This window comes from Sesamum indicum, linkage group LG1 (genome assembly GCF_000512975.1).
Source record: "Sesamum indicum cultivar Zhongzhi No. 13 linkage group LG1, S_indicum_v1.0, whole genome shotgun sequence".
Classification (NCBI taxonomy): Eukaryota; Viridiplantae; Streptophyta; class Magnoliopsida; order Lamiales; family Pedaliaceae; genus Sesamum; species Sesamum indicum.
Window position 1 is genome coordinate 14,004,577 of NC_026145.1, and position 27,571 is coordinate 14,032,147.

At 36.4% G+C, this 27,571-nt stretch overlaps 4 protein-coding genes across 13 annotated transcripts in view; 1 reads left to right on the plus strand and 3 right to left on the minus strand.

The window, feature by feature from the left end:
- Positions 1-5,512, plus strand: part of LOC105166587 (golgin candidate 2) — an 8,545-nt gene extending 3,033 nt beyond the window's left edge. The window contains exons 3-10 of the mRNA XM_011085991.2: positions 371-481; positions 961-1,020; positions 1,477-1,534; positions 2,190-2,233; positions 2,321-2,413; positions 2,645-2,770; positions 4,757-4,804; positions 4,891-5,512. Coding sequence (XP_011084293.1) covers positions 371-481; positions 961-1,020; positions 1,477-1,534; positions 2,190-2,233; positions 2,321-2,413; positions 2,645-2,770; positions 4,757-4,804; positions 4,891-5,265 — 915 coding nt within the window. The 3' untranslated portion in view covers positions 5,266-5,512. The remainder of the gene's footprint in view (positions 1-370; positions 482-960; positions 1,021-1,476; positions 1,535-2,189; positions 2,234-2,320; positions 2,414-2,644; positions 2,771-4,756; positions 4,805-4,890) is intronic.
- On the minus strand, positions 5,767-11,857 carry LOC105166596. Of its 7 annotated transcripts, none has more exons than XR_002286953.1 (11): positions 11,612-11,856; positions 11,397-11,466; positions 10,326-10,393; positions 9,322-9,383; positions 8,980-9,061; positions 8,631-8,864; positions 8,036-8,164; positions 7,896-7,957; positions 7,706-7,816; positions 6,990-7,205; positions 5,767-6,068 (listed from the first exon to the last, which is right to left on the minus strand). XR_002286953.1 is itself a non-coding variant. In XM_011086004.2 (10 exons), the coding sequence occupies exons 1-10, from the start codon at positions 11,768-11,770 to the stop codon at positions 6,029-6,031; spliced, it is 1,023 nt and encodes a 340-aa protein (XP_011084306.2). In that variant the 5' UTR covers positions 11,771-11,857; the 3' UTR covers positions 5,767-6,028. The 7 variants fall into 7 exon arrangements, 5 of the variants coding, with proteins under 5 accessions (XP_011084306.2, XP_011084341.1, XP_020549000.1 ...); XR_002286954.1 differs by having other exon boundaries at positions 5,767-6,074; XM_011086004.2 differs by lacking the exons at positions 6,990-7,205; positions 10,326-10,393 and adding an exon at positions 10,081-10,148 and having other exon boundaries at positions 5,767-6,074; positions 11,612-11,857.
- LOC105166621 (peptidyl-prolyl cis-trans isomerase FKBP17-2, chloroplastic) lies at positions 12,887-14,224 on the minus strand. Its single transcript, XM_011086051.2, has 3 exons — positions 13,723-14,224; positions 13,440-13,484; positions 12,887-13,362 (listed from the first exon to the last, which is right to left on the minus strand). The coding sequence occupies exons 1-3, from the start codon at positions 14,085-14,087 to the stop codon at positions 13,005-13,007; spliced, it is 768 nt and encodes a 255-aa protein (XP_011084353.1). The 5' UTR covers positions 14,088-14,224; the 3' UTR covers positions 12,887-13,004.
- LOC105166629 (serine/threonine-protein kinase EDR1) lies at positions 14,520-26,721 on the minus strand. Of its 4 annotated transcripts, none has more exons than XM_011086072.2 (13): positions 25,693-26,720; positions 23,052-23,489; positions 22,347-22,450; positions 20,604-21,850; positions 20,435-20,475; positions 19,488-19,556; positions 18,571-18,671; positions 17,829-17,907; positions 17,641-17,739; positions 17,490-17,558; positions 16,376-16,425; positions 16,075-16,251; positions 14,520-15,525 (listed from the first exon to the last, which is right to left on the minus strand). In XM_011086072.2, the coding sequence occupies exons 1-13, from the start codon at positions 26,173-26,175 to the stop codon at positions 15,369-15,371; spliced, it is 3,114 nt and encodes a 1,037-aa protein (XP_011084374.1). In that variant the 5' UTR covers positions 26,176-26,720; the 3' UTR covers positions 14,520-15,368. The 4 variants fall into 4 exon arrangements, 3 of the variants coding, with proteins under 3 accessions (XP_011084374.1, XP_011084366.1, XP_020552624.1); XM_011086064.2 differs by having other exon boundaries at positions 20,586-21,850; positions 25,693-26,719; XM_020696965.1 differs by having other exon boundaries at positions 20,586-21,850; positions 23,052-23,508; positions 25,693-25,831.

The window sequence follows — 27,571 nt, forward strand, 5'->3', positions numbered from 1 at the left end:
AGAACGGTGAACAAAGAATCAACTTCCTTTTTTTTTGAGAACAATAAAAATCATTTGGTGGATTCTTTATTGTATTGAACAATGTGATCACTGTTTCATAATAATCTTTATATAACCAGTATGCAACATTTGTTAATTTAATTATATGCCCCTAATCAACTAAGATCTGATTGTTTTAGCAATGTCTCTCTATCTTGTGGTTTTACTGTTCTTGGTTGGTAATTGCAGACTCATCATTGACATCCATCATTAGTTGGTTCTTCTACTTTTAGAATTATGTAATCAATTAGTTTGTTTGCCAGTTTGATTCTCTGGTATTGCAAAAACGTCTTGGTATCGCAATAGTAATAAATTGCTATTTCTTTTTCAGGCTTCAGAACTACAGACAACAATGATGGAGACCATGGAAGCAGTTGAACTAGAGAAGCAGAAACATAATGATACTCGAATGGAAGCCCTGGCACGATTATCGAAACTTGAGGTGTTGTAGTAGTTTGTTGAACATGTGCTTTCACTTTGCCTCTATGGTTGATAGTTCTGCAAATATGTGGTTTAGCTTTATCTCTATATTTGTATATATAATATGTTTATGCATCCTATCATCCTTGCTGTTTGTATGATATTGTTGTCATGTATAGTATCATCCCCTTCCCTTCTGTCATATAATTCTTTTATTACCTCAACATACCAACTTCTTTTGCACATATACATGACATTCACATTTAAGTAGATTTTTCTGAATTTTTGTGAATTTTTCTCATTTGATTTTCATCCAGGCATAGTGTGACTTTTGATTGGGAACAGGCGAATAGTTATTGCCAATATTCTTATGTGGCACAATTTTGTAGGTTTTAGCAGTTCCCGAAAAATTCTGTTTGAGATAATTTGGACATAATGTTAGCTCACTGCAATCTGTTTTGGGATAATCTGGAGGTAATGTTTGCTTGCTTTAATTTGCAGAGTGTAAATGCTGAGCTTGCAAGGTCTCTAGCTCATGTACAGAAGAATCTTGAAGTAGAGGTATTTAACATCTCCATTCATGTCGGATTTTGTTTTGGCAATAATAAAATCATTTTCTTGCTAGCTTGGGATGGTGTCTAGGTTACTTCTTTTCATTCTCTCTTTTTGCATATATTGAAGTGATAAAATGATCCATAAGTATCTTGAAAAATAAAATAATTGTTAGTTCAACTTGTCAAGTTTTGCGCCGGTCATGAGTTGATCAGTGAACTTGGTAAAAAACAGAAACGAGCTTGCACCTCCTTTTGCATTTTAGTCTGAAATGTTGACCTAGCTCTGTTTCATTTAGGTTTATATGCTTGTGGGAGTTGTTTAAGTAATAATGTGAGAGTAATTTATCTGCATTGCACCTAATTTGAGTTTCAGAAGCAATTCTTCGAAATGATTAACTTATTACAAGCTATTATGTAGTGCGTTTGTTAATTCATTATATGGTGCCTGTGTTTGCTGGATTAGGTTGATCGTATAGCCGAACTTCGCCTACAGATTCATATGAAAGAAGCAAGTCATGAAGGTGAAAGTTATGGCAGCTAAGAGCTGGCTCGAGAATATTTTATAGTTGTGTTTTCTATTTGTGCAAACTTTTATGCTTATCCTGAATGGCTTGTCTTGTAACTCCTGATGTTTCTCTAGAGCCCATGACTTGAAAATGGTTGAAGTTTCTTGCTGGAAAATGGGGCCTGGCTTCTCCGTTTCTTCTTTTTGATTTATTACCAATATAATCCTTTACTTGTTATGCTTTCTTTTACAGCTTTGTATTTTACAGAAGGACTGTGTTTTGACATTTTAATCTATATTGTATTAGCTAAAGTTTTATTTGAGTGCAAAAAGGAATTATAGGAGCCATTATCTATTTCTTTATTACCCTAGCCAAACTTAATTATTTAAGGGCAGCATTTTACTCGGATATATAACTATATTTTCTCTCATATCATCATTTTGTTGTGTACAAGACTTATTGCATGCATTTAACAGGGAACTGTATTATGAGTGTAAAGCATTTCCTCATAGAACCTTGACCTGTTTAATTTGTGCGGAAAAGCCAATGTTATTTTTTTTTTGAGAGGAAAAGCCAATGTTATTTTTTTTTTGAGAGGAAAAGCCAATGTTATTTTGTAATTGATGATATTAGCAAATTGCTGAACTTTTACTTTACTTTCTTCTGGTAGAACTGAAAAGGAAAATATCAAGTGCACACCAAAATGGTGGCCAAGTGAGTACCATTTCTGCTTCTCTGCTTCTGCATTACACAGCATATTGATTTTTCTTGTTACTTAATTCTGCACCAATTATTATGCAGTTGCGAGCTTCAAAAGGTGTCGAATTTGAACGGGAGATGCTCGAGGCTGAATATTCCTTTATTACTGATAAAGTGAGAAGAGTACAATACCAGGTGATATCCTTTGAAAAATTTCATTAGCCAATTTCCATGTTGATGGAGAACATCTTATGAGTAGTTAACCTCTTTTTATTTTGATGATATTAACTTCTAGAATAGCCTCTGTCTCTCTCTCTCTCTTTCTCTCTCCATATTTCTGTCCCACACAGACACAGCTTCATAGTACGATGTTCTATGGTTTATCGATATGCTGTTTTGAGAGAACAATTTTCTTATATAATGCAGGCCAAGACACTAGAAACAAGCATCGAAACAACCCGAAGAGAACTAGAAGATCCAACTGAGGTAGAGATTGAGCTCAAGCGGAGGCTGAGTCAGTTGACTGACCATTTGATTCAGAAGCAAGCACAGGTCTGTTTCTAAGCTGCATAACTTTGAGCTGGTTGATTGGCATATCCTAGGCCTACCAAAGTATTAAAGAATGAAAAGATTGTCCCATGATTTTGGCTTCTAGTGACCGCAGTGGTGAAATTGCCACTTTACTCTTAATTTGGAAAATATAACAAATAAATTAATGATAAATTCATTTAATTCCCGGAATGCCCTAGATGTTCTTATAGTAGTTATATTTTGGGAAGGATGACCTTGTTATGTTTGTATATATGACCAGATATCTTTGTAGGTTTTCTATTTCCAATATTTTGAGGCAATGGTCAAATATAAGATTAAAAAAATCTCTACCTTATTACTTATTGACTAAAGTTAGAAGTGAAATATTATAGTAAAGACCTATTTTAGTAATAGATTATGACTTTAATGTTGTATAGCAGCAATGCAAAACCAAATACAATGAGTCGTGGGTTCTTGAATCAGTGCTAAACCAAGTATTTTAACGTGTGTTTATGTAAATTATTTTGCCCTAAGAGAGTGTTTGTAATATTTTTATTTGATAGGTGTGTTGTGATTTTGAAAATGGTGATATATGTATATATATAATATTTATAGTTATGAAAAATATTTTTATAGATGACAATAACATATATTTAATTAAGAGAATAATTCAAACTATTAATTTATTAATTCCTACTGTAATCACTAACTAAATACATTACCTTGAAAATAATCTTACAATGTAGTGCTATTATGGAAATTACTTATCATTAGGTTTATCCTCATTAGCTTATGTAGCATATGTATAGTAATCTTTAGAGATTTGTGATTTTGATATTTAATATTGTCTTTACAAATCATCACAATAATGTATTTTTCATGTTACTTTTTGTAGATATTTTTATTTTTCTTTTGTATCCTATAACAGTAGAAAATGTACCTTCAAGAAATTACTTTTTCATGATAGATGCAAGATTAACTATAACCTTACTCTCTCTATATATTAAAATTAATAAACCCAAAAAGCAGCTATTTTTTATCTACTAATTGGTGTAATTCTACGGTAAGTATTGTCATAGTAGTCAGTGGCGCACGACGCACAATGGCGCCGAGGGCTCCTGGAGCCATGGCACAAATATAAGAAATAATCTATATATCTATATAATTAGTATTATTTTGACTAGATTAATGTATAAGGAGTTAAATAAAACATATAAAACAACAAATTCAACATAACAAAATTTCATATAATTAGAACGACCAATGTTGAACCATTGAAGGATAGCAAAAGTCCTAAAGATTCAAATAAATCCTAAATAGTTTATCAAAGAAGAAGAAAGATAAACCGAAGAAGAAGGAAGAACCGAAGAAAGAAGAGGCAGAAATGAACAGGCTACTCATGCATGCTCAGATTATTTATTTCTACTGGAATTCTCTTAATTATTAGTTTTTTTTTTTTTTTTTAAATTTGATGGTGCCAGGCTGCCCAGGCCCCTTTTCACAAAGGCGCGCACGAGGCAACACCTGAAGGCGCCCAGGTGCGCGCCATGACCTCGCCATTGTGAAGGCGCGCACCATAGACCGCGAATGGCGCGAGGGTTGCGCCTCTCGCGCCTCACGCCATGGCGCGCCATTGACTACACTGAGTATTGTATTACATTTACTCATTTTTTAATTATATAACATTATATTCACATCCCTATAAGTTTCAAAGAATACCAAGGTTAATTTTGTCAATAAGAAAAAAGACCTTTGCATGATGAGGGAGAAAATTGTAATTAACTTTTGCTAACATTAGCATTTTTTGTCCAATCTTCTAACGGCAGGGGTGTATTGTGAACCGAGTATTTTAAAAAGGGGTGTAAGTGCAATTTCTAAAGTTTCTTGGGGAATTTTTTTTTCTAGTTTCCCATCTGTGCTTTGCATGAAGGAAAAATAGAGTTTTTCACTTTCTTATACTTTAGCAACTAGGTTCCTTGTTTGAATAAATAACTCGACTTCTTTCAGGTTGAGGCGCTAACCTCAGAGAAGGCTCTGCTACTTCTTAGGATCGAGGTAAAATCTTTCATCCTTGATCTAGATTCTTTAGGCATCGAAACTATGTGCTGTGCTTCTCTGAATACTTGGATTAAACACCATAGGGAGTTTCAAGATTGCTGGATGAGAACAGGTCAACAATTGATTCCGCCGATTTCCCCGGTACCTCATCAACAAGCAATGCAGAATCAGGCATATGGCAACTCTCTAATTCAAAGCTCAAGCCTTTATGGAAAGAGAGAATGCAATCAGGGCAGCGACATTTGGGATCATTTGTCCGACAGTTGGACTCAATCTTCTGGACCGGTGCCGTGGTTCTTAGAAGAAATTCGACAGCTAGGACTTGGTCTCTTGTCTACTTGGTATGCCTTCATCTCTGGGTAATATACATTCTAATGTCACATTCTCCAGCCTCAGGTGATAATCGATCTGGTGCCATTATCTCCCTGGAGAATATTAATAACACGGGAGGCGTTTGATATTAATGTCCTCCGTGTATTTTTTTCATTTATTAGTATCATCTTATATTCAGAAGTGGCCTTCATTGCTGGGTCTAGTTCATTCAGTTTGCCGGAAGCCACAGATAAACTTAATGTATAGAACATGTTGAATTATTGATGAAATATAGAGCAATGTATTGTACTGTTTGTAGTTCTGTGAGTTGACATTTTCCCATCAGGTGGGAGAATTCGGAAGACCCAATTTACATTAAGTTTGAATGACTAACTCTGTTTTTTTTCTTTTTCTTTTTGGAAGTTTTTCTCAGCTTATTGTTGAAAAGGCATAAAACATTCTGTGTTTGAAAGACTGTGCATCATTATGTTAGAAAGATTATTTCAAAATCAATTAAAATTATCCAATTAGATTTAAAGAACTTATCCGTTAGGGCAGCCAGAACATTTTCTCATAGCATGTGCATTTTCAATCTTTCATCAATAAATTATTTCTACTTATCTCTGATATTTGCAAACACTACCTAGTTTCAATCCTTAACTTTTTTCAACTTTTTCCGCATTTAATCACTGTTTCAAAAGCAAAAGTCTTTACAAACATCCCATCATCCGTATCTAATTAGCCTCAAAATCTAATGTAATGCTAACAAGACTAAAATACAGCAGTGTAGAACATAACAACTATTGGAAAGGAGAAACATAAATGAGCAGAAATCACTAACTCCCCAGATGAAGAGCATCAGTTTTCAAGGCATGCACATTCACAGTCAGCAAGAAGCCTGTGAACAGTCTAACTAATCTTCTGTCCATTGCTCTGTTGGTGGCTTCTTCTATTCCTTGCACAGACAGAAAATACATAAAGCCTTGCAGATTAGTTCCTGAAGGGAATAGCAATCGTTCAGGCAAAGTTAAATATTTTCCACAGTGATTCTAACATTTTAGACCGCATCATAATGTGTGAAGCTAACTAGGTCACCTTAAAAGTCAAAAGAAACGGATTCTTGGATGTTGATGCTATCTAAATGGTGATGCATGATAAGCCTATGCATGATGTAGTTGCAACCGTAGGTTAAAAAAAATGATGCTGGCAAGCATCCCATTGGTTGTAGATGAGGAAATTGTGCAGATTATAAGCCTTAACACCTCCTATCAGTGAGATGTCTTTTCAAGAACAAAACCGTGAGGCTCCGGCCAAAACGGCCGATAGCTCACGCAACGGGACGTTGATCACGTCACACGCCACATCAAAACACATTTAGTAGCTTCAGAGAACTTTCAGCCATCTTATTGGGTCCAATATGAATCACGTACGGGCAAATATGAAGTCAAATTTGATGTATATGCTTAATGTGGTGCGACAACTTCATTCTCAGGTCCTTCAATGTTCTATAGATTTGACAATGTTACCATCTTGCGTGGAAAAGAATTTTAGCATAAACCGATACTTCTCTCTGAAACATTATCTGCGCCTTACTGAAGCATAATTTTAAGTTACATGTAAACCCCAACTAGTACTTCTCCTGGAAATAAATTTGGCAATAACAATTAAAAGATCGAATCAGCTAAAATCGTGTAACCATAATCCAGGTAATAAACAAGATAGTAAGGCCCTTAAGGAATTAGAAAGTGGAAAATTGTCAAAGTAGGTACTTGGATGTATTTTTTGGAAACTATACTTGAATACCCAACATACACTTTTTGATGAATCAAAAGGGAGTATGCATACGCTCTATAAGGTTTGAGAAAAATACCAATTAAAGAAGCCATCAAGCCCAACTGATTTGATGAGACGAGTCTTTTCGGGTTGATTCCCAACAGATATATACACTAAATTCTAATGATGTCCTCGCACACTTAATTGAAACATAAGCAACGTGAGGCCGAAGATTTGTATTGTAAAGCTTTCCTTTTCTGCTGCTGTTCACCTGGCACAGTCTGCCAGGATTTTGCATTATTATCTTGACTTCCTAAATCACCAATGAAGGATAAATTTTAGCATTTCCCAGTCAATTAATTCCTATAATATGGATTCATGGAATTTATGTTGCCTAAATAACACTTAAGTTTCAATTTTAACAGTCATAACATCAGCAAATTGGTAAGTCAAAGCAATTGTTATCCATGAAATTAAAACCGAGTTTTTGGTAATAAACACTAAAAGTGGATCCGGACTAACAAACATAGGAAATGATACACATGATTCCCGTGCCGTGAGACTTGTAGCTGACTTGTGCTGTTAACAAGCTACCGTGTCCATCAAAGATGACTGATGCTGTTTTAGCTCAACAAGGTCTAGTTAACAGGTGTTTTTCATACATATGTATGCTATAGAACAAAGTTGGACTCCCATCCAAACACATATTATTAGGCGATAACGAAAGTGTCTACACTTAGAAGATATATTATTTATTTAGCAAGCAAGATGTATGACTGAGACATACATGCACGGAATTTAAGTTAGTTGTACCAGTTTTCTTGGGGAAGACTGCGACTGTAGAGAGGAAACTCAAATAGCAGTGTTGATTTGAGCCATGATGGCAAATTGCCATACAGTGCAGGGGGAAGCAAGATGAGAGGACTGCAACAGACAAACTTGTAAGCTTTTCGTCTTCCCAAAACATCGATATGGATAACAAAAGAGAGGAATAGGAGCCAACCTCGTTGTTCTTTTATAGTGCCTGTATGCAGAAACATTCCCATACTTTTTGTCCGCTGATTCCTACAGATGTAAGCTTTTCAGTACAAGTGCTATTCAAATAAGTGATAGCAATTCTCAAAATAAGAGAAATGAAGCAACCTCAAGCAGTGGTATTCCACTGACGAAAAGGAGCAATAATGTGAGAAATAATGGCCCAAAGATGACAAGCCATTCTGCACCTTCTAGTACCGGTGTTGCAGCCACAAAAATTCCCCACCAAAGAAAAATCTGAGAGCCGAAACACAGTTTACATGAGGGAACGGAAAATCCTAGAAAATGAATGGTAAATGGTGATAATACATAAATTGTCATGATGCTGGAACCAACCAACCAAGCAGAGAAGAATATTCTTAGCTTTATTTCTATGCTTCATAATAAATGCATAGATGTTTGGATACAGTTGAATGAGAAAGTTAAGCTTGCAGAGAGCCAACCCACTTGGTGAGTCTGTCACAGCTTTCCAGATTCTAATTAGCTAAGATATCCAAGACGCTTTCGTCTATTCTTCGGACAAACAATCAGTTCAAATTCGGGAGGGTGGATAAGGAGGAATCAACTGTTTGTGACTGATAAAACATATGAACTATGTTCTAAGAACAGTGTGTGCCAAGGGAAGTAAAGACTTTGACATGGATAAAATGAACATGCCATGTATGTATCTCTATTTTAAGACAGAAAAAAATGTAAACTTAACCTCGCCAAAATAATTGGGGTGGCGTGAATACTTCCAGAGTCCAACATCACACCATTTCCCCCTGTTTTCTGGAGAATTTTTAAATGTTAATTTTTGTTGGTCAGAAGTTGCTTCAACAAGAATGCCTAAAGACCACATTATCCATCCTATAATGTCCGCAGCTTGAAGGGAGGGGTCTCGGTCACTTGCATTAACAACTGTCACAGGTAAACTCACAGTCCACACCCACACAGCCTGCATAAGGGTAAAGAGGTAGATTCACAGAAGACGGTGTGAGTGGCAATATCATGAGCTTCAGTTACCACCTATATTCAAATGAAACATAAAACAGATTACAGAATACAGAAACCTGAAAAATCCAAAAAACAGCCAATCTTCCCAAATTATTGCGCATTTCGTCAAAACGTCTATCCTCCCCCCACCGCAGTATCCTGATAAGAGGAGAACGAACATTGATGAAATCAAATTCAGAGTCCAAAATTACCAAGAACAATAGTTCATGGTCCGACAAGGATAAGAGGATAACATAGTATATTAATCTATGCTTAGTGATAATCTGATAATATTTTATTGTGATCCACATCCATGTCCGGTAATCTCTATCAGACCAAGGTAGAACTGTTAGGATACAGCACCTTATGGGCAACAAAGTTCCTCAAATAACAGAAAGACATTTTTATCTGAGACAGACCTCATTAATAGAAACAGTCCTAAACGAAGGCCCCAGATTACCACAAGCATGGACAAAACCACCTGAAAAACAGAGCTAAAACATCAACTGCCAAACAAGAGTATAAGCAAACACTATTGCTTGTCTAATTACAATGCAGTAGTAGCAATAGGCTTATTCAATGGTTTCATATCTTTAGACGAGGCTTATTCATGACTAGGATTCTTCTGATAAATTTAAAAGCATGAATTACAACGATCTCCCTGAGGTTTAGCATAATTATGAATACCCCTTTGTTGTTTGAAAAATTACCAATACAACCCTGATTTAATGAACGTCTAACAATTAGCCCAATCTATTAGGTTTCCATTTATTTTTGGTGGTGAACTAACCAAAATGCCCCTGTGGATTAAAAATTATAATTTTATTTATTTTTTAAAATTTTCTTATTCTTTTATGGATTAAGTAGATAATTTTTTTTATAACTTTTAAAATTTCTCCATCCACACAGTTTGATTTTTTTTATAAGTTTTAAATTTTTTTAAAAAAATAAAAAAAAAGTTATAAGGGCAAACTTGACAATTTCATACCTCAATCCAAGGATTACATAATTTCATCAAATATCGGGGGGGGGGGGGATTTGTAATTTTTCAAACAACGAAGGGGTATTCGAAATTATGTCAAACCTCAAGGGAGGTCGTTGTAATTTACCCAATTTAAAAAGAAAAAATGTTGACGCAAAGAAGTGATATAATGAAAAGTTCAAATAGAAGCAATCACCTGTCGGAAGTTCCATGATCCTTTCACAACCAAGGTCAACACGGCAAGTATAACAAAATTTGTGCTGCCTATACAACCAAAGCGGAAAGGGGGGGGGGGGGGTATTTGTAATTTTTCAAACAACGAAGGGGTATTCGAAATTATGTCAAACCTCAAGGGAGGTCGTTGTAATTTACCCAATTTAAAAAGAAAAAATGTTGACGCAAAGAAGTGATATAATGAAAAGTTCAAATAGAAGCAATCACCTGTCGGAAGTTCCATGATCCTTTCACAACCAAGGTCAACACGGCAAGTATAACAAAATTTGTGCTGCCTATACAACCAAAGCGGAAAGTATAACTGGAAAGAAGTATAAAAGTCATCAAAAGAGTGCTGTAATCAGTATTAGAGTTGGTTCTCTTCAAACATACAAACTTGTCACCACACATATTCATTTGCCATCATACATAACAGAATGCACAACACCGCAACTCCTAGCTATAAACTTCTGTACTCCATTTTGATAACCCAACATACTGTCCACAACCTCAACCCCCCTAACAAGGAAAAAGGATAAAGCGTTCTTTCATTATTAGAACTTGTTCATGGGCAAGCCTCTGTAGTCAGTGCCATTAATCTTGAGAAGGATGCTTTTATGCAGCATCAAATTGAGCCTGTGATTGGTCTCTGCATTTCATTTCATGAATTCATGTTATCTCCCGTTTTGTCTGCTGTTATACTGCAAATGTGCAACAGTGCACATTTCACTCTTTACATGCAAGAATGGAGGGGCACATGTGGAAACTATCAAAGTGAATTTCCATCCGTAAAATACTCTCCCTAGATATCCTATCCACTTACCAGCACTTGATTTGGAATTCACTTTTCAATTCAAAAGGCATTTCCATCACTACAAGTACCCCCTTCATCATTGATCAAGTATTGCACAGGTATGTCATTTTCCGAAATGAAGCTTTCATTAGGAGAAAATCAAAGAGCGGAAATACTCAGAGATAGACCATGGGCCAGGCAAGGGAAGTCCACCCCCTTCAACTGAAACTGGTGCATATTTCAACCATGCAAGCATCTAGAAATATAAATATTTCCCCTTAATATTCTTTCTGTTTGGTCTTATTATATAAAGTTAAGCAGAACTTTCTTCATCCTCAACCTAAAAGGTTCAGTCCTAGAAGTACTTCCAAGCAACTCAACTATCAATAAACAATCAAACATGCACATAAAGGATGGATAAGAAATATAAGGAACAAGATGAAATTCGAAAAATACATTCACGCATAAAAGAATTAAATAAAAAATAATCCGCAGATGCAAAATACCTGCAAAGTCCGTGACTTTGTCGAACTTCAGAAGTGCTGTGACTACAAAGAAGAACAATTGATAGGCCACCTGCAAAAAACAACAAAAGCAACCAATTTTCAACAGTCCCACTGCCAAGAACACATATACAGCCCCTATACATACATAAAAGAAATTATGTTTCTGTCTCTGCAACAGTGTGTGTTCTGTTTGTACGTTCTTGTATTACACGTACCGTAACAATGGCAGTAAGGGCCAAGAAATGGGAGTCGATGACGGTTCCCATGACTGAATGAGCTTCCAACTCCAAACAAAACACCCTTGAGAATTGAAATGTAGTCTGGCTGTGTTTGTTCTCAATTTTGACTTGCCACAGACTCACAAGTCGGGTCATACATGGGTGGCCTGTGAAACTGTGGTTTGGATTGGAGAAGAGTACCCATGCCCTGCTGTATTAATCTCCACCTTGTTTTCTTCTCTTCCTTTCTTTTCTTTTTTTTTAGCATTTTCTTCTTAGAAGTGGGGTACACTCATTGGCTTACCTTTTTTATATTCCTTGATTTCTTGGTTTTTCCCATGTTTTTAGTTTGGCATTGGGTTATTTGATATTTCTTGTCATTCGTCTCACTGTATATCCTAAACAATTATGCACATAATCTTTTCAAAAGTTATGATTGGTGTGTTGAGTTTAGTCATATGTTAACGGATTCGATTGGACTACTAACAAGTTAAAAATGTGTTCAAATTAGCACAATTTTACCGATAAGTCATACTAATGTGCTTTGATTGAAGTGTGATTCGAGGTGAGAATATTACTAACATGTTAACTGATTCGATTGGACTACTAACAAGTTAAAAATGTGCTCAAACTAACGCGATTTCACGGATAAGTCTCTATATTGGCTAAAGATGGGCCTGTTTGTTCTACTTTAATTGAGCTTCAATGTTTTGGTCAATTGGGAAAAATTAATTCTTATCGTGTATAGATTATTTGGGCCTTAAATTTCAAATTAATGTGAAATATTAAAGTGGAACATAAGGAACAATTTATCAATTGCTCATTTTTATTTGAGGCTTGAATCATTTATAATTTTTATTTATTTATTTATTTTTTAAACACATAATCCCGTTACCCATATGCTCTGGCTACCTGCTTGAGAAGTCCATTTGAATTTAATTTTGCAATTTAATAAACTGATTTTTTTATTTAGATAAATGTATCATTGTCTAGGCAAATTAGTTAATAAAAAAATTTAACTTCATTTATATATTGAATATACTCTTGTATTTTTATTTCTTATTAATTATTTTTTAATTTTTAATTTTAGATTACTTATTCTTATATTTTAAAATATAAACTATCACAACCATATTCATTTTATTTTCCGTAAATACAATTCTCGGGTCCTTTAGCACAAGATACTCACTAGTAAATCTACATATGACAATGGTAATTTTTCCGTCAACAAGTATTTTACGTACTCTTAATAAATTCGTCAAAATACAAAAATTGAGCGAAAAACCATACTATATATTACAACGGTTGTTATTTTTCAATATAGAAAAACAAATCTTGGACGCCACCAATTAATTCAAAACACAATAAAAGTTTCATAAAAAAAACATGATCATGCTGGTGCAATTGAAACTCTATCAACCTCTATTACATATTCAAGTGCAGCAAAAGGAGGAATTTGCAGTCCTTCACCTAAATCTGCACCTTCTTCCCCAAACCCCAATGTAGATGGTATGATCACTCTCCTTTTCCCACCTGCCTTCATACTGCCCAATACATACTCTATACCTTCACATATTCCCTTGCTGTAAGGCCTTGATCCCATCACAAGTGCAAGTGGCTTCTTCTTCTCACCTTCAAATGTGTTAACAAACACTTCTCCACTGCCTTGCACACTCCCTTTCACATTCATCACCACCAACTCCCCTGGCCTTGGAGACGCGCCTCCTCCTACCCTCAGCTCATAATACCTGATCAAAGTAAATTTCTTGAAGAAGAGTTGTGAACTAATTAAAAGAGAGATTGTGTGATGCTGGAGGCAACATACCTTATGCCATTGGGCAACACTACCTCTTCTTCCTTCTCAACATCTCTGAGAATCACAGCAATTATAATTGTGTTTAGCATTGTGTTTAGCCAGGTGCCGCCCAGCAACTACTTTAAGTTCGTTCTCACTTTACAAAAATGACTAAAACTAAGAGGGTGTTTGTAAAAAAGCTTCAAATTAGTTCATGAGTCGGGCATGATAAAGCAAACAACAAAAACCATCTGCACAGCAATAATCCGCCAACATATAAGCGTATATTTCTGTAATCAATTCATGAAGATACCTTGTGTTTGCTTCTTGTTGTGAAACTTCAAATCGAGTCTTGATTTGCTCAGAAACAACACCAAAAGCAAGAAAACCAACCCAAGCCAGACCAGCACCGATGCCAAACCGCCTAGTTAACGTGGAAGCAATCCAATCAGTGGACTCTACACTTGTTTTGGCGGCAGCCCTGCTAGGCCTTTCTTCCAACACCTTAGCAGCGGCCGGTGGCGGTAGCTCTGCACTGAGCTTTTGAGTTGGGGTGGTGGTTTGTGGCTGTGAAGGTTGATTTGGTGGCTGGGGAGATGGGGTTTGTGAAGATGAGAAGTAGTTACTTCTTGTGATGGAGTGAGATAGAGATGGTGGTGATACAAAGAAGGATGCCATTTCCTTCACATACACAAATTATTGGTTCAAAAACAGTTTGGGGTATGGGATTGAGTATAGATATTTATAGTATCTGTTTGAGCTAATGGCCCTACCTTATCTTTACATGTGATGATTGATGATCTCTTTTTATGCAGTTTTAAGGCTCCATTTGGGTCCGGGAGATGGAGAAAGAAAAATCAGACTAATATTTTTCAAGAATTTCTGATAAATCAAATGACTAAACACAATTATGTACATGTACGTGCAGTTTCCAGACATCACAACCGTCAATCTAAAAATTATCCACCAAGCTAGGAAAGGAAGAAGACTGGAGAAAATACCCAAATGACATTAATAACGAACAGTCATTCGTATCATATCGACATTCTAAAAGATCACAAGAGCACCGCAGCAAGTTTTCTACTTCTGGACAATCTTGTTTCAGGAAAATTCAAAGAAAAGAGACACAGCACATTAGTTGACAATGTTACATGTTGTTTGAAGACCATGTTGTTCAACTAAGGTCCATGTAAGACTCGACCAAAGTAAAAAAGATAAAACATGAATTACAATAAAAAATCCAATCAGATAAAATCATAAGACTAAGCTCCCTTGCTAGAAAATGTATATATTTGACGCCTTGGAACATTCAATTTAGGCTAACCACCAACAAAATGGACTGGCGGTTAAGCATCTAATTTTTCACTTAACTGTCATGAGTTCAAGCTTTACTGAAGACGTAGATCTTCGTTGCAATGGTTGCTCATAATGCTTAGTCCAGTGAATATTTGATTTGATTTGCTAGTATATTGGTGGAACTATAGCAATTAAGCTCAAGTTGAGTAATGCCTCTACAAACTTTGGCAAAAGGAACACTCCGTGGCAATTAGGTCCCGCCAGTTACACAACGACTTCATGCTGACCTAACCTTTTAACCATAAAAAACAAAAATCAATTTAAGCTACCAAATATGGGTTCTCTTTGCCTCCCACTAGAACACTTTTACTTCAATGAGAAACAAAGATATCAAACACTAATTACAACAAATTCATTTGAATGTACAAACAGCTGCACAATTTAGTGGGAGGTGTCTAGTGGCAAATGACAAAGCCAAGAATAAAACAAAAAGAAACACTTCCAAGAAACAAGAATGAGAAAAGGAATTTCTGCTCAACTCAAATGCGTTCTATGTGTTTGTCAAGATCTTTTCCAACTCTCTTTCAACACTGGATCAAAGCAATGCTTCATGTGCCTCACCTTGAGGCATTTCAATCAGGAAAAAAGATGCTCGCTTCCTCACTAGCTTTTGCGGTCGCTCGGGTCTTCTAAGTTCACAGAAGACTGACCTTTTTCATTTCTCTTGCCTGGTCTTGGGACTTGGGAACTGGTGATCGGCTTCTGAAGCGGTTTCAGGGCAGCCATAATTTCAGCAAACGACGGCCGTAAGTTTGGATCTCTATGGTATAAAGAGGAAGACGTTAATGGCTTCATTAGATAAACATTATGCAGTTATAAACATGAAATTTCTTGTGTGCTTTGTAATCTTTTCAGATGAAATCGCTTTCATGTAAGCATGTTTTCAAGAGAACTAATTGTATTACAATCAGAAACAGACGAGTGTTTCTCAGACACACGAATTCCGCCGCTCTTTTTCCTTATTTTGCTCGACAGGCAACAACGTAACATTTTACTATAAAAAACAAAATTTCAGATTGTCACAATAATATGACTGAAAACATGAATGAGTCCAGTCTCACTGTACTATATTCAGGTGCATATAGAGACTGGACATGCAACTTCATGCAGATTATAATTTTATATTGCCACATAGTATGCAACCAACCAGGTTATACACATAAGATCAGATGTTGAAATTCAAAAGTTACGTGTCAGTTATACAAGTTTCAGATATGAGAATGACCAACATTTATTACAAGATGAAACAATCAGGAAACATGATTATGAAACATGGAAGGGAAAATGATGTTGAAGTAATTGAACTCACGTTTGCCAGCATTTCCTGATGATATCTGCAACAACAGGATCCATGTCTTCCGGTATGTCAAGACGACGATGCTGAAACCCAACGGCACCGACAACTTGCATCGGGTTCATTCCTCCCCAAGGTTGCCGCAAAGTGCAAAGCTCCCACAGTATGACGCCAAAGCTATAAACATCACATCTGCATTTGATCAACAATTACAAAATTATAGAGTTAACAAAAGTTAATACATTACTTTTACGACTTTTTTGAGTGTTTACAATTGTATTCTAGCTGATTCAAGACTAATAAGAGCACTACATACTTCTCGTTGGATGGCTCGTTTCTCAGAACTTCTGGTGCCATCCACTCTGCCTGAGAATGAAGGAACCGAAGAGCATCAGTAATGCTATTTCTCAACATTATTAATAATGAAGAATCAATAAATATCTAATGCTTCCACTTAAGTCAGCAAAGTACATGCACTTGGATAGATCATCTGAGTGCTGAGCATCATCTTATCACATTGTCACAACCAAAAAGGTGCAAAGCTAATTTCTCATATTGCATCATAGAATGCCCGCCAGCCGGAAAGCACACTTTTTGTCATCGAGCACAGTTAACATATTGCTATGAAAAGACAATGTGAAGTCAAACTAGTGAATCTGCTCCAAATACTGAAATTAAGGACATTATACTACAAGATAAGATATTTGATTGTATATTAATTAACTGATGTCTAAGACACTCTAAAACTAGCTGCCGTTTCATCAATATTTTAGCTTCACAAACCAAATGTCAACCTAAACGATCGTATTCTTTTCATTCAACTCACAGACAACCACAGACCTCACAGATTTGAACATATGCTGGAGGTAAGATGCAAAGAAGCAGAGCTGGTCCTTTTCCTACAACGGATATAGGCATAGTAAATTCGTATATTTATGTGTGAACCATAGATCACAGCAAACCACCTTTTCCGAAGGCGAAACTTGGCAATCAAACATCTCCAAAGGCTTGAGAGTAATAGGACCAACAGCAATTGAGCTATCTTCTACAAAATGGCTGATAATACAATGACGCAACAAAAATTAGCTGGTTGCATGATGGATCATCATGCTGTTTGATGAAGGCAAAGGCATCAAAGAAAATAGACAGAACTGAGACAGGGGATGGAGAAAGGAGGAAAAATGCCACAGAAAATGAACACATACTACAATGGAACCATATTAGCAGGAACAGAATGAGGGACAGCAACAAGCCAGTTTATTGAGAGAATCTAACATCTAGTGCATTAAGCTGATGATAACAAAGAATGGCAAAGTATATACTCAAGAACAGAAATTAAGTTCTGATACAAAAGGGGAAAATAAGCAAAGGTTTACTTAGTGCAGCATCACAGAGATGATGACCACAATAAAAATGCAAAACCAGCTTACCGTCCCAGCGGTAGACCTTGAGGAAAGAAATGTGCTGTGTTTCATTCTTGATAATCCAAAATCGCACACCTGATATGCAAAGTAATAGATGATGCATTGTGATTAAATATAATAGTGGTAACATCATATTTCTAAGTCATTTAAATATCACCTTGACAACCCAGTTCTTATCCACAAGAAGGTTTGGGGACTTCAAATCCCGGTGAACTATAACTGGAGTGCAATTATGCAAATAATTCATCCCTCGAGCCTGTAATGTTAAGTATATTGATTAGCACCAGGAATTCACCCTAAATTAGAAGTCAACAAAAGACAATGATAGAAAGCTAAGTAGCATACTGCGTCAAGAGCCATCCTCAACCGTCTTCGTTCATCAAGTTGATTGTTAGGGCGATGAATTAATCTGTACAAACTACCTCTGGAAATACAATGTATTCGTCAATAACAACCAAATTGTAACAGTTATGCAACTCATGTAATAAATAAAATGAGGAAATTTTATAGAAACCAATTCCACTAAATGAAATCTGTAGAAACGTGCAAGCTAAGCACTAGAAGAACAGGAAGATCCCCTTGAAATTAGCTATCCATGAAAACTGGTGTTAATAACATAGTAAACAATGCTGAGCAGGATCCAAATAAGGGTACACCTATCTTAAATTAATCCAAATTCTACATCTTCATAGGTCTCTTTATTCAGACAAGTTCTAGAAATTATATTAAACATGCAATATATTTCCTTACAAAATGTCAAACGAAGAAAAGATGAAGTTCCTGTTCCAATTATTAATTATCTAAAAGAAGTTGTAACACTTAATGCCAAGTGTCTTTTTCAATCCCATGCTTTTGCCGCAGTCAAATTTGACTCAAGAACTGTCATGGTTAAATGTATCAAATTCTCTTTGAATCAAATATAATTTGCCAAAGTTTCGGAATGTTAGCAGGCACTTAACAAAGCATAACCTAGAAGAGGCATATGAACAGAACAGGCAGTGGCTAAAAGTTAATAAATCTCCAGAAGATGCAAATTATGAAAGAACATGGATCAAAGATTCAGGAAATTGGAAGAATAATACCATACCTAGGAAGAAATTCTGTAACAATAGAAAGATTTGGAGGACGAGTTATAGCTCCCATGAAGAGAACTACATTTGGATGTCTGACTCTTTTCATGATTCGGACCTTGAAAAACATACAAGTAAACCTATCCATGTCAGATCATCAATAGCATGTCAAATTAAATGCAAAAATTTCAAAATGAGTAGCTGTAAGTGAAGGAAACGAAACAATTGAGACTGTTTCATGGGAGTATGTAAAAGGTAAATACAAAACATAAAGATGCTCAAATTTCTAGCTAATCATTTGAAAAAATGGCTCATCAAAGGTCCCAAAATAATGGATTGACTTGAACTTCATGGCTGTGTTTGTTTTCATTTTAAAAAAGTTTTGGCAATTCTCAAAGTTGGGTGTGAATAAGACGGAAAGAGGTTGCTGAAAATCATGTTCGGGAATGTGATGGATGCTTGGTTTCGAGATTTGGATAGAAGGGGTAAAGTTGAATGATGAGTTTGATTGTGAATTTTAGAGGGATAAAAGCTATTGTAGATGTCATATCACGTCCAGTTAAGACATTTTTATGTTTTTGAATTAATATTATATTCAACTCAGACACAAGGACTACATATGTGTGTATATATACAGAGAGGTAATGACTAGGAGCAAGGTAGGAGTAAAATGAGCAAGATTTTTTTCCCTAATTTTGCATAAACCAAAACTAAGCCAAATCATCCCAATCGAACATATCACAATTTTTCAGTCAATTGGGAATCAAGTAGAAAAGATATCCAAACACGATGGAATCATCCTGAAGCCAGATTTCCTACCACCTACTTGTCAATAAATACATATACTTGAATGCGGTACACTAGATTATGCGCAAGATCTGGCTCCAAATGCTAGAAAGTGCAGAAGCAATATCAGGAAAAAGAGTGATCGTACCTCACTCTTGAATTCCTCAAGAGATTCACCCGTTATATCTTGGTCAAGAAACTTCTTGACAGCAACTTCCTAAAAGTGGAACCAAGGTGTAAATACTCTTTGTCAATATCAGCTGCCCAGAAACAAACAGACTTATAAAACATAAATGTAAGACATATAACTGTATCAAACATGATCACACAAAAAATACTTAAACAAGAGGGTGTTGTTAGAAGACTTTCAAGAACGTATACTAAGTTTAAGAAAATACCAGCATGCTGAATCTTAGAACAATTTGACAACTTGAAAGCAGGTCTTTTTTCTAACTGGCTCTATGAATTGCTGAAAAGTCGGAAGGTTTAGTTATTTGCAAACAATGGGCTAAAGACCAATTTATAGTTCAGTCTCTTGTTACACACATAACTCACTCTATTAATGATCTAACCAAGCCATACAAGCAGAAATATTCAAGTCAAGTTTACTTATGCTTTTCACATTGATGCAGAATATGGAGAGCCCCACAAATTTAACAGACTGGAAATGATAAACAATGTATTCCCAAGAGCCTATGAGGCTTGAACGCAAGAAGGTCAAACAAAACAAAGTTTCAAGCAACCAACCTAAATGGCCCACTGCTCGCTGAAACCAAATTAGCTAACCACAAAGTACCCCCAACCCAATTAAAAAAATTACGAGGTTTAGAGGGAAAAAAGAAAGAGTCCTTTCTTGAATCCTAAATATTTCTGATTTTTCTGTATCAGGCTGAATTCAAAATAGAGATTTGAGAGACTTCTATAAGCATTTCAATTTGTGAAATCATGAAAGTCATGAAAGGGTCTCTATCTTTATCTCCCACAGAAAATGGGAGCAGAAAACCTGGGGTAAATAATTTAATTTAACCTGTCTTAAATGTCTACATATTACAAAAATAAACAGAAACTAGTAACCACAAGCTTTCAGAAACTCACAGTTCCATGCCAGTCTCCACGATATACCTCACCATAAGATCCTGCATAAAAGTGAATTCAACAATGAAAGCAAAAACATTTGTGGTCTGAACTAAGATCAAGTACTTGTTAGAAATAAGTACAATAGCAGAATATAGTGCAGGATTAGTACCAAGCCCAATACGCTCACCCAAGGTGATATCCTCCCACGGGATTTCACAATCTGCTACGTCATCAATTGTTACATCAGATTTTGAACTTTCATTCCCAGTTGACCTATCCGATATTCTTTCACCTTCGGAAATGGCTCCTGGACCCTCATGTTCTCGATCACCACTTCCTCGTTGTTCATACACTATGGCATCAGCATCCCCATCACTTCTTACACACACTGCCGGACTGAAAATAGCACCAGGAGAATCTGGTGAATGAGTAGCAGATTCCAAGGCCTCATACTGCTTAGTAACAGCTGCAGTCGTTGCTACAACAGCTGCAGCTGTTGTTGTAAGTTGGAGTTTGGGATCACTGTTTGCTTTTGCAACCGCGACTACCATTGAAGAGGCAACAACAGCTGCAGCTGCTGCTGCTGCTGCAGCAACCGGAACATTTTTTTTGTATTTTGCAGGAGCTATTTCAGAATCTGAAGAAACATCACGTTCAGTAACTTCCTTTAGATCCAAGTGATGCTGTGGGTGCTTATCCACATTGCCCCTAGAATGAAAACCATGCTGAGGCAGCGGGGGGAGAAAAACTCGGTCAAGGTTATGGCCTTTTGCTTTATCATAACCTTTCTTTTCTTTTTCTTGTGTTGGGAGCTTGAGATCTGCCGGTGGCATATCTAACTGCTCCGAGTACATTTCACTGAACAAGTTTGGAGGTGCAACAACACCACTTTCCAGTAAAACATCATGAAGCTTCTGAGCTAAATGAGGATTTTCTTTGGCAGCATCCATCATGTATTGTGAAACGTCCTTCACTTTCATTCTTCGAACAGCTGGGGAGCTAACACCCTCTGTCCAGGAAGGAGATCTTGCATGCATGTAAGGATGATTAGGCCTGCTGGAGATTTCCAGTGCTGGCTCTTTCTTCACATCCCAAGGATGCCTTGAACTATTGACATATTGTTTAGATCCTCCCTGAGCTTTCATCGGCTGCTGTACTACCGAACCTGAAGACAAATGCTCTCCTCTATCGAGTGATTCCTTTCCAAGAGTAATACTCTCCCTGAATTTGGATCTCTTGTCTGCTGTGACGACCTCTGATGTATCTTCCAATGAACTAGCTTCCCCACCACTGGATGAAGTCATATGAGAAGGGAGAGCATCTATAGGTGCAGCAGTAGTAGATAGAAAGGAATCTTCATAATCTATATGGGAGCCTGCTGCATCAGATGGAATGAGCGTACCAGGGTCTGCCATCAGATCAACAATGTATTCCCTGGACCAAATTATCCACTTTTCATAAAAATAATCTAGGAAAACAATTATAGTTTTAAGAATCACTTATCAAAATCGTGATATTTAATGGAATCCAATTTGCAATTTAAACAGTGCATATACTAGAACTTCCCATCACAATTCTTAAACAAGCATCAAGGTCAAAAACCTTGAAAAAGAATTAGCAAGAATTAATATAAAGATTTTCAAAAAATCAGCAAACAAGTTGTGGCCACATTTAGCACCCTTGCTGCTACTTGGAGACAAGAGATGCATCTTCTGTTGAAACCTCAAGAAATTCAGAATTTATTGCCTTTGTTCATTTAATACACTTAAAGATATAACATGGGATATAAAATCAAGAAGTCCATATTGAACTGCTAAAGTCTGACAAAAATCAAAAGAACAAGTGGCGGAACACCAGAGGGGAAAACAGTCACGATCAGCTACCAATTTAGAAAGATAGCATGAGGATAGGCCAACTAAACAGCAGTTACCTTCCTCCATCAATTTTGACAAAGTTCATTGCCACGTCATCAGAACCAGTAAACTGCTGTCCTTTCACCAAGCGGCAAGGGATGCCCAAACTATCAGCCAAAACCTGAATAGACAGAAGGTTGAATTAAAGTTGCACTTATCTGTCAATGCTCAATGGATGTATTCGTTGCAGGCCATTGAATGACTGTCACATGCTCATTACCATAGAATAATAGAGGATAAGGGACCTGTAAACTTGACAGTCTGGGCTATGTGAGAGCTGAGGTATCTGATACAAATTATACATTCCTTACAATATAAATCATAAAGCTGCTATAGAACATTGACATCCATATATGTTGCATGCAGCATCCTCGCTGAAATGCTAAACCCACATACCAAGGAAGCTTATAATATTTAACTAATAGCAACAACACAGAAACTAGAAAAATGAAAATGAAATGAAGTACAAGTTACACCAACTAACAACATATCATCGAGTTTTATGATTAATTATGAAGCAAATTCCTAAGAAAAATAAATGAGTGAATTTATACATACCTATTCACTCATATAAATATATATGTACATATATATACGCATATATGTATATCTGCATGTAATATCTGTGTGTGTGTGTGTGTGTGTGTGTGTGTGTGTGTGTGGTGAGAGAAAATCAATGAAGTAATGGGTAAATGCTCACAGCAGCAACAAGCATGTTATACCTTGAATAGCAACGCCCGATGACGAGCCAGTCCAATTGTCAAAGAACCAAGTGGCAACACCATGCTCCCATGGTTTGCCTTCAGATTACGACTGAGATTTCTCCATGATATCAACATGCGGTCAGGATCACCAACTGGACCCCCCATGTGGTCAGAAACTAAAGTAGCAAGCTTCTGCACCATATTGTGGGTTACAAAATTAACAGAATGTGACCTAAATCTGAAAGCCATCTCTAAGGCTTTCTGTTCAAGGTTCAACAACTTGGTGTCAGCTGCTCTATTGACAAGAATGGCTTCCCAACTGATGTCATCAGATACAGGTGTCCCTTGCAAATCAACTAGGGAAGGCATTCTAGTTGAAGTGGATTCAGTCAAGATGCCATAAAGATCATAGAAACCATCCAGAATCTTGTCATCGTAGCTAAGAGCATCGTAATTCTGTGAAGCATGGATAAATCTAGAATATGAGATATGTTAGAAACGAAGCAAAGAGGATCATGCATTGGGGAAAAGATCTTCTTTGAAGTAAAAAAAATAAATATATGCAGAACAAGGACCATGTAGTATAATGAGTGATCTTGTTAATCAGAAAAAGTTATATAATTGCACTGTCGGGATATACTGATAACATAAAGAAAAAAGATTTTGTGAACAGTGTTACCTGCCACACATCTTCATGTTTCTTACAGTATGGAAAACTATCAAAAAGGGCTGGAGACAGAAGGAGGATACTGTAAACATTTGCAGGATCCTTTATATTTCTAAATAGACATGGATAATTCCCTACTCTTGACTCTTGGTCAGAAGAATCAATACGCTTAGATGTCTTGAATTCAGATAAGATAGTTACTCAGTCCAATTTATGTTCCGCATGGTTTTGAAAGGGAAAAGAAAAGTTGGACAATTGATTTGTGAAGCAGACAACCAAACTAACAAAGTTAATTACATGAGTAAAGAATCTGCAGTACGGCTTTCACTATAAGCAAGTTGGATCAGTAGGGAGGGAATCCTTATGTACAGAGTACCTGGCAACAGAGAGTGGACCATTTTGGGGAAATACTAATTCTAGCCAGTTTATTGTCTTTGCCCCTGAAACAAGCCTCAATGAGCTAAATCTTGCCGATCTTGTCAATAATTTGCTTTCCTATTGTTGTAACATACTAATAGAAAATCTTGAGCTTTATAACTAGCGTGAAATCACTATGACTACCATGAACTACGAGATGAAGTGGAAATAACTGATATATAAACTTTGATCAATAGATGGTTGAGGATAAAAGGGTTTCAATACAAAGGAAGCAAAGAAATTGAATGCTTGATACTCCAATCATATATCACTAACTTTAGTAACTTGAAAGAAGGAAGCATGAGATATGAAGAGGAACCTTTTCCATGTTAATCAGAGCAGCGTATTTTTCTATTCAACAGTCATTCTCATAATTATTTAAGGGCTTGAACAGCTAGATAGCAGGGTCAAAGAGAGCAAGTGATGAACAACCAAGTTAACAACACAGAGAGAGACACAGAATTTTTTCATTCTCAGGCAATCACTAATTACTTTAAAACAAATGAATAAATTGATTATGCTAATTATACAAGGAAAAACAGTTCAGACAATTTTCATGACAAAGTGTATCTTCGGAAAGCACTAAGCAATGAAACTGCAGCAAACTATAACTGACATAAAGGTGTTTGAGCAGGAACAGACAATTCTATACTGGCATATCTTTTAAACGAATAAGAGTTAGAGGTATATCATTGCAAAAAATTATTTTGAGCTCTAAGATGGAGATAATGGGGTCTGCCTCAGAAGTAATATAGGACCTGAACTTCAGCTACTTCAGAGGTCTACGAATTGTTTTCTCACAATCTGATTTTTTTTTTAGGTTTTTCACTAGAAATTAGAATCTTAGAAGTTGTGTTGCAATTTTAGGTGACTATTAAGCAGATTAAGCATCGAATATGAACAAGTGTGTGCCTCTACTTTTCATAATTTAGAGTTTTCACCTAATGTTCACAATCTTTAGTCTGTAGTGGCTTTTCATAAGAGTATCTCCATGATTAAGGTGAGCTAGGGTTAGGTTACATATATGTACTCATTCACTCGTTGTGAAAAGCCAGCTATTATTCATAACCTTGGAGTAATTCACAATTCCATTGAGGCGTCATTTGAGTTTGAAGATGAAGTTCTCTGTTACCACACCAACTGTTTCATATATTTGAACTGGGACTTCAGTATCTATGGCTCTCCTAGTCCCAGTTTTCCACATTGTTCAAAGTTAGTCTGCAAGTATGCTTCTCCACTTAGGAACTCTCAACTTCCTAACCCCCTAGCTATCATGCCTATCCCAGGCGCAAAGTTCATAAACTGATTAAGGAGTAGAATTGATGGCCGTAATACAGTACAAGCACTTAAACCTATCATTCGGTCAGCAATAAAACTACCGGGGCATTGTATTCATGCTAACTCAAAAATGTAACTGCTGTTAATTCTAATTCGTCGAACAGTCACAGAACCATGTACTATGCCAATTATATACAGTGTATTACATGACAATACGTTAGAACAATGCTGCAAAGACAGTTGCAAGAAGCCAAAAAAACAGGATTAGCATTTGGAAAACATGAGTAAAAACCTTACCCAATATCGGTACGCCACAACTTCAGCTGGAGTATTTTCAGGAGGACAAGAGCCTAAACTGATCTGCTTTACAGCTTCAATTTGAACAGCCTCAGGGTCCTCCTTTGCACTCAACTCTAAAGCCAACTGAATTTGATACTCCTCCTCTATATCTTGATCCCTCGAGTTGCTAGACCCCGAATCACGCCTCACTGCATCTACAGCAGTATCCAGGCTACTACTGCCTGCAGAATCAGAAGGTTCCATTCTCTCCCCTCTTGTCACATTAGACGAGGATGGCGGGCTTGGACTATGCCTATTTGTAACAGAATTCAACCATCCCGAAATAGTCGAGAAGGGCTTATGCTCAGACTTAGAGTGTGAAAGCCTTTCAGTTGGTGAACCATCACCCGACCTGTTATTGCCCTTTGATGATGAAGTCGAACCTTCAGAATCTTCAGAGTGGTTGGAGCCTATATGAAGTTTCTTTAGAAAATTTTTCATTTCCTTTCCCCTGAGCTGAAATAGTCAATGCTAAACAAGAAACAACCTGTCCATGAACCTCTCCATTGCCTCAATCCAAGCATGAATCTCAATCACCAAATGACAACGGAGAAAAACAAGAAATGCAAATATCAAGCTCCCGCAACAAACCCTCTTGGTCAGCATCCAAGAAGTTAAACAAAACCCATCATCACCAAGAAAACACCGATTCAAGTTTACCTTCTGCACAGCAATACCTAGAAAACCCAAATGAAAGAAAAACACCTTTCTGACCAACCCTTCTCAGAGCAGACCAAAAACCCAAATCAATAAAATACTACAACAATCATCACACCTCTACTAACCATATACAAGGGAAAAGAACAAGAACACCCACATATGTATATCAGAAACTGAACCTATAACTACATAAAGATTGCTCCTTTCTGATCTTCAGATTAAGATTTCATCAGTAAAAGCTTAGAGAGAGTCAAATGAAGTACATCTTTTACCATCTTGAATTGTGTGAGGATAGAGAAACTAAGAGGGGGGGGGGGGGCGGAAAAAAAGGGGGGGGGGGGGTGCTGAGGGTGGAGATTGAGAGGAACACAGAAATACTAAAATATAGGAGAAAATAGTGCAATTGGTCAGTTTGGAAAAAAGAGCCAAATGCAGCTGCACAGACAGCAAAGACCAGCAAGTGGGAAGTAGAGTAGGACATTCAACAAAAATGACCCACTTGTACAAAATTATAAATCCCTTTTCTTTTTTGCTCTTTTCTGAGAACCAAAACCAACTTCAACTTGTCCTCTCTCTCTCTCTCTCTCTCCCCATCACAACACAACAACTTTTAAATAACAATCAATTCCAAAAGTCTTGTGTTTATCTACAATGCATAAATGTTTATACCCAAAGTAAGTTCTTATGCTGCGTACCAAAATTTGTGTGAACTAACTCAAGATGTTAATGTTATCCGGCTCTTGTTCGAGTGGCAGGGTTGAGGGCCATAATTATTATTCCGTGATTTTGAGTTTTATAAAAAGTATTTCTTTGATTTTATAATAGTTTATTTTTTTATTTTATTTGAATTTTAATTTAAAAGTGTTGAAGTATTTAATTAGTTTGTGATATCTTAAAGCAATGGGTGTTGGCGTCCAATAAAAAAGAATGATTCAGTTCATTTTGTCTCCCCATACTATAAAAACACATATCTACTGTCAAAATATGCAAATACCTCCTAATTTTAAAATTCAGCCTAAGTGGGCAAATATAGCCTTATACTTAATAAAGTAAAATTTTATTTTAGTGGTATTATAATCTATATAGAATCTTGCCCCTGTAAATTTAAAATTGAACAATTATCACATAAAACCATTATTTTTATTTTATATAAATTTAAATAAATAAATAAATTGTT

Coding starts and splice junctions, on each gene's coding strand:
- LOC105166596 (XM_011086004.2), bottom strand. CDS start 11,770: ATGACCCGACTTGTGAGTCTGTGGCAAGTCAAAATTGAGAACAAACAC. Junction 11,467..11,611: donor CCCTTACTGCCATTGTTACG/GTACGTGTAATA, acceptor TGTTTTTTGCAG/GTGGCCTATCAATTGTTCTT. Junction 6,075..7,705: donor AGTCTTCCCCAAGAAAACTG/GTACAACTAACT, acceptor TGTCTGTGCAAG/GAATAGAAGAAGCCACCAAC.
- LOC105166621 (XM_011086051.2), bottom strand. CDS start 14,087: ATGGCATCCTTCTTTGTATCACCACCATCTCTATCTCACTCCATCACA. Junction 13,485..13,722: donor CAACAAGAAGCAAACACAAG/GTATCTTCATGA, acceptor TGTGATTCTCAG/AGATGTTGAGAAGGAAGAAG. Junction 13,363..13,439: donor GTGTTGCCCAATGGCATAAG/GTATGTTGCCTC, acceptor TACTTTGATCAG/GTATTATGAGCTGAGGGTAG.
- LOC105166629 (XM_011086064.2), bottom strand. CDS start 26,175: ATGAAAAATTTTCTAAAGAAACTTCATATAGGCTCCAACCACTCTGAA. Junction 22,451..23,051: donor ATCGGGCGTTGCTATTCAAG/GTATAACATGCT, acceptor CTGTCTATTCAG/GTTTTGGCTGATAGTTTGGG. Junction 20,476..20,585: donor GGGTGAGCGTATTGGGCTTG/GTACTAATCCTG, acceptor ACTTTTATGCAG/GATCTTATGGTGAGGTATAT.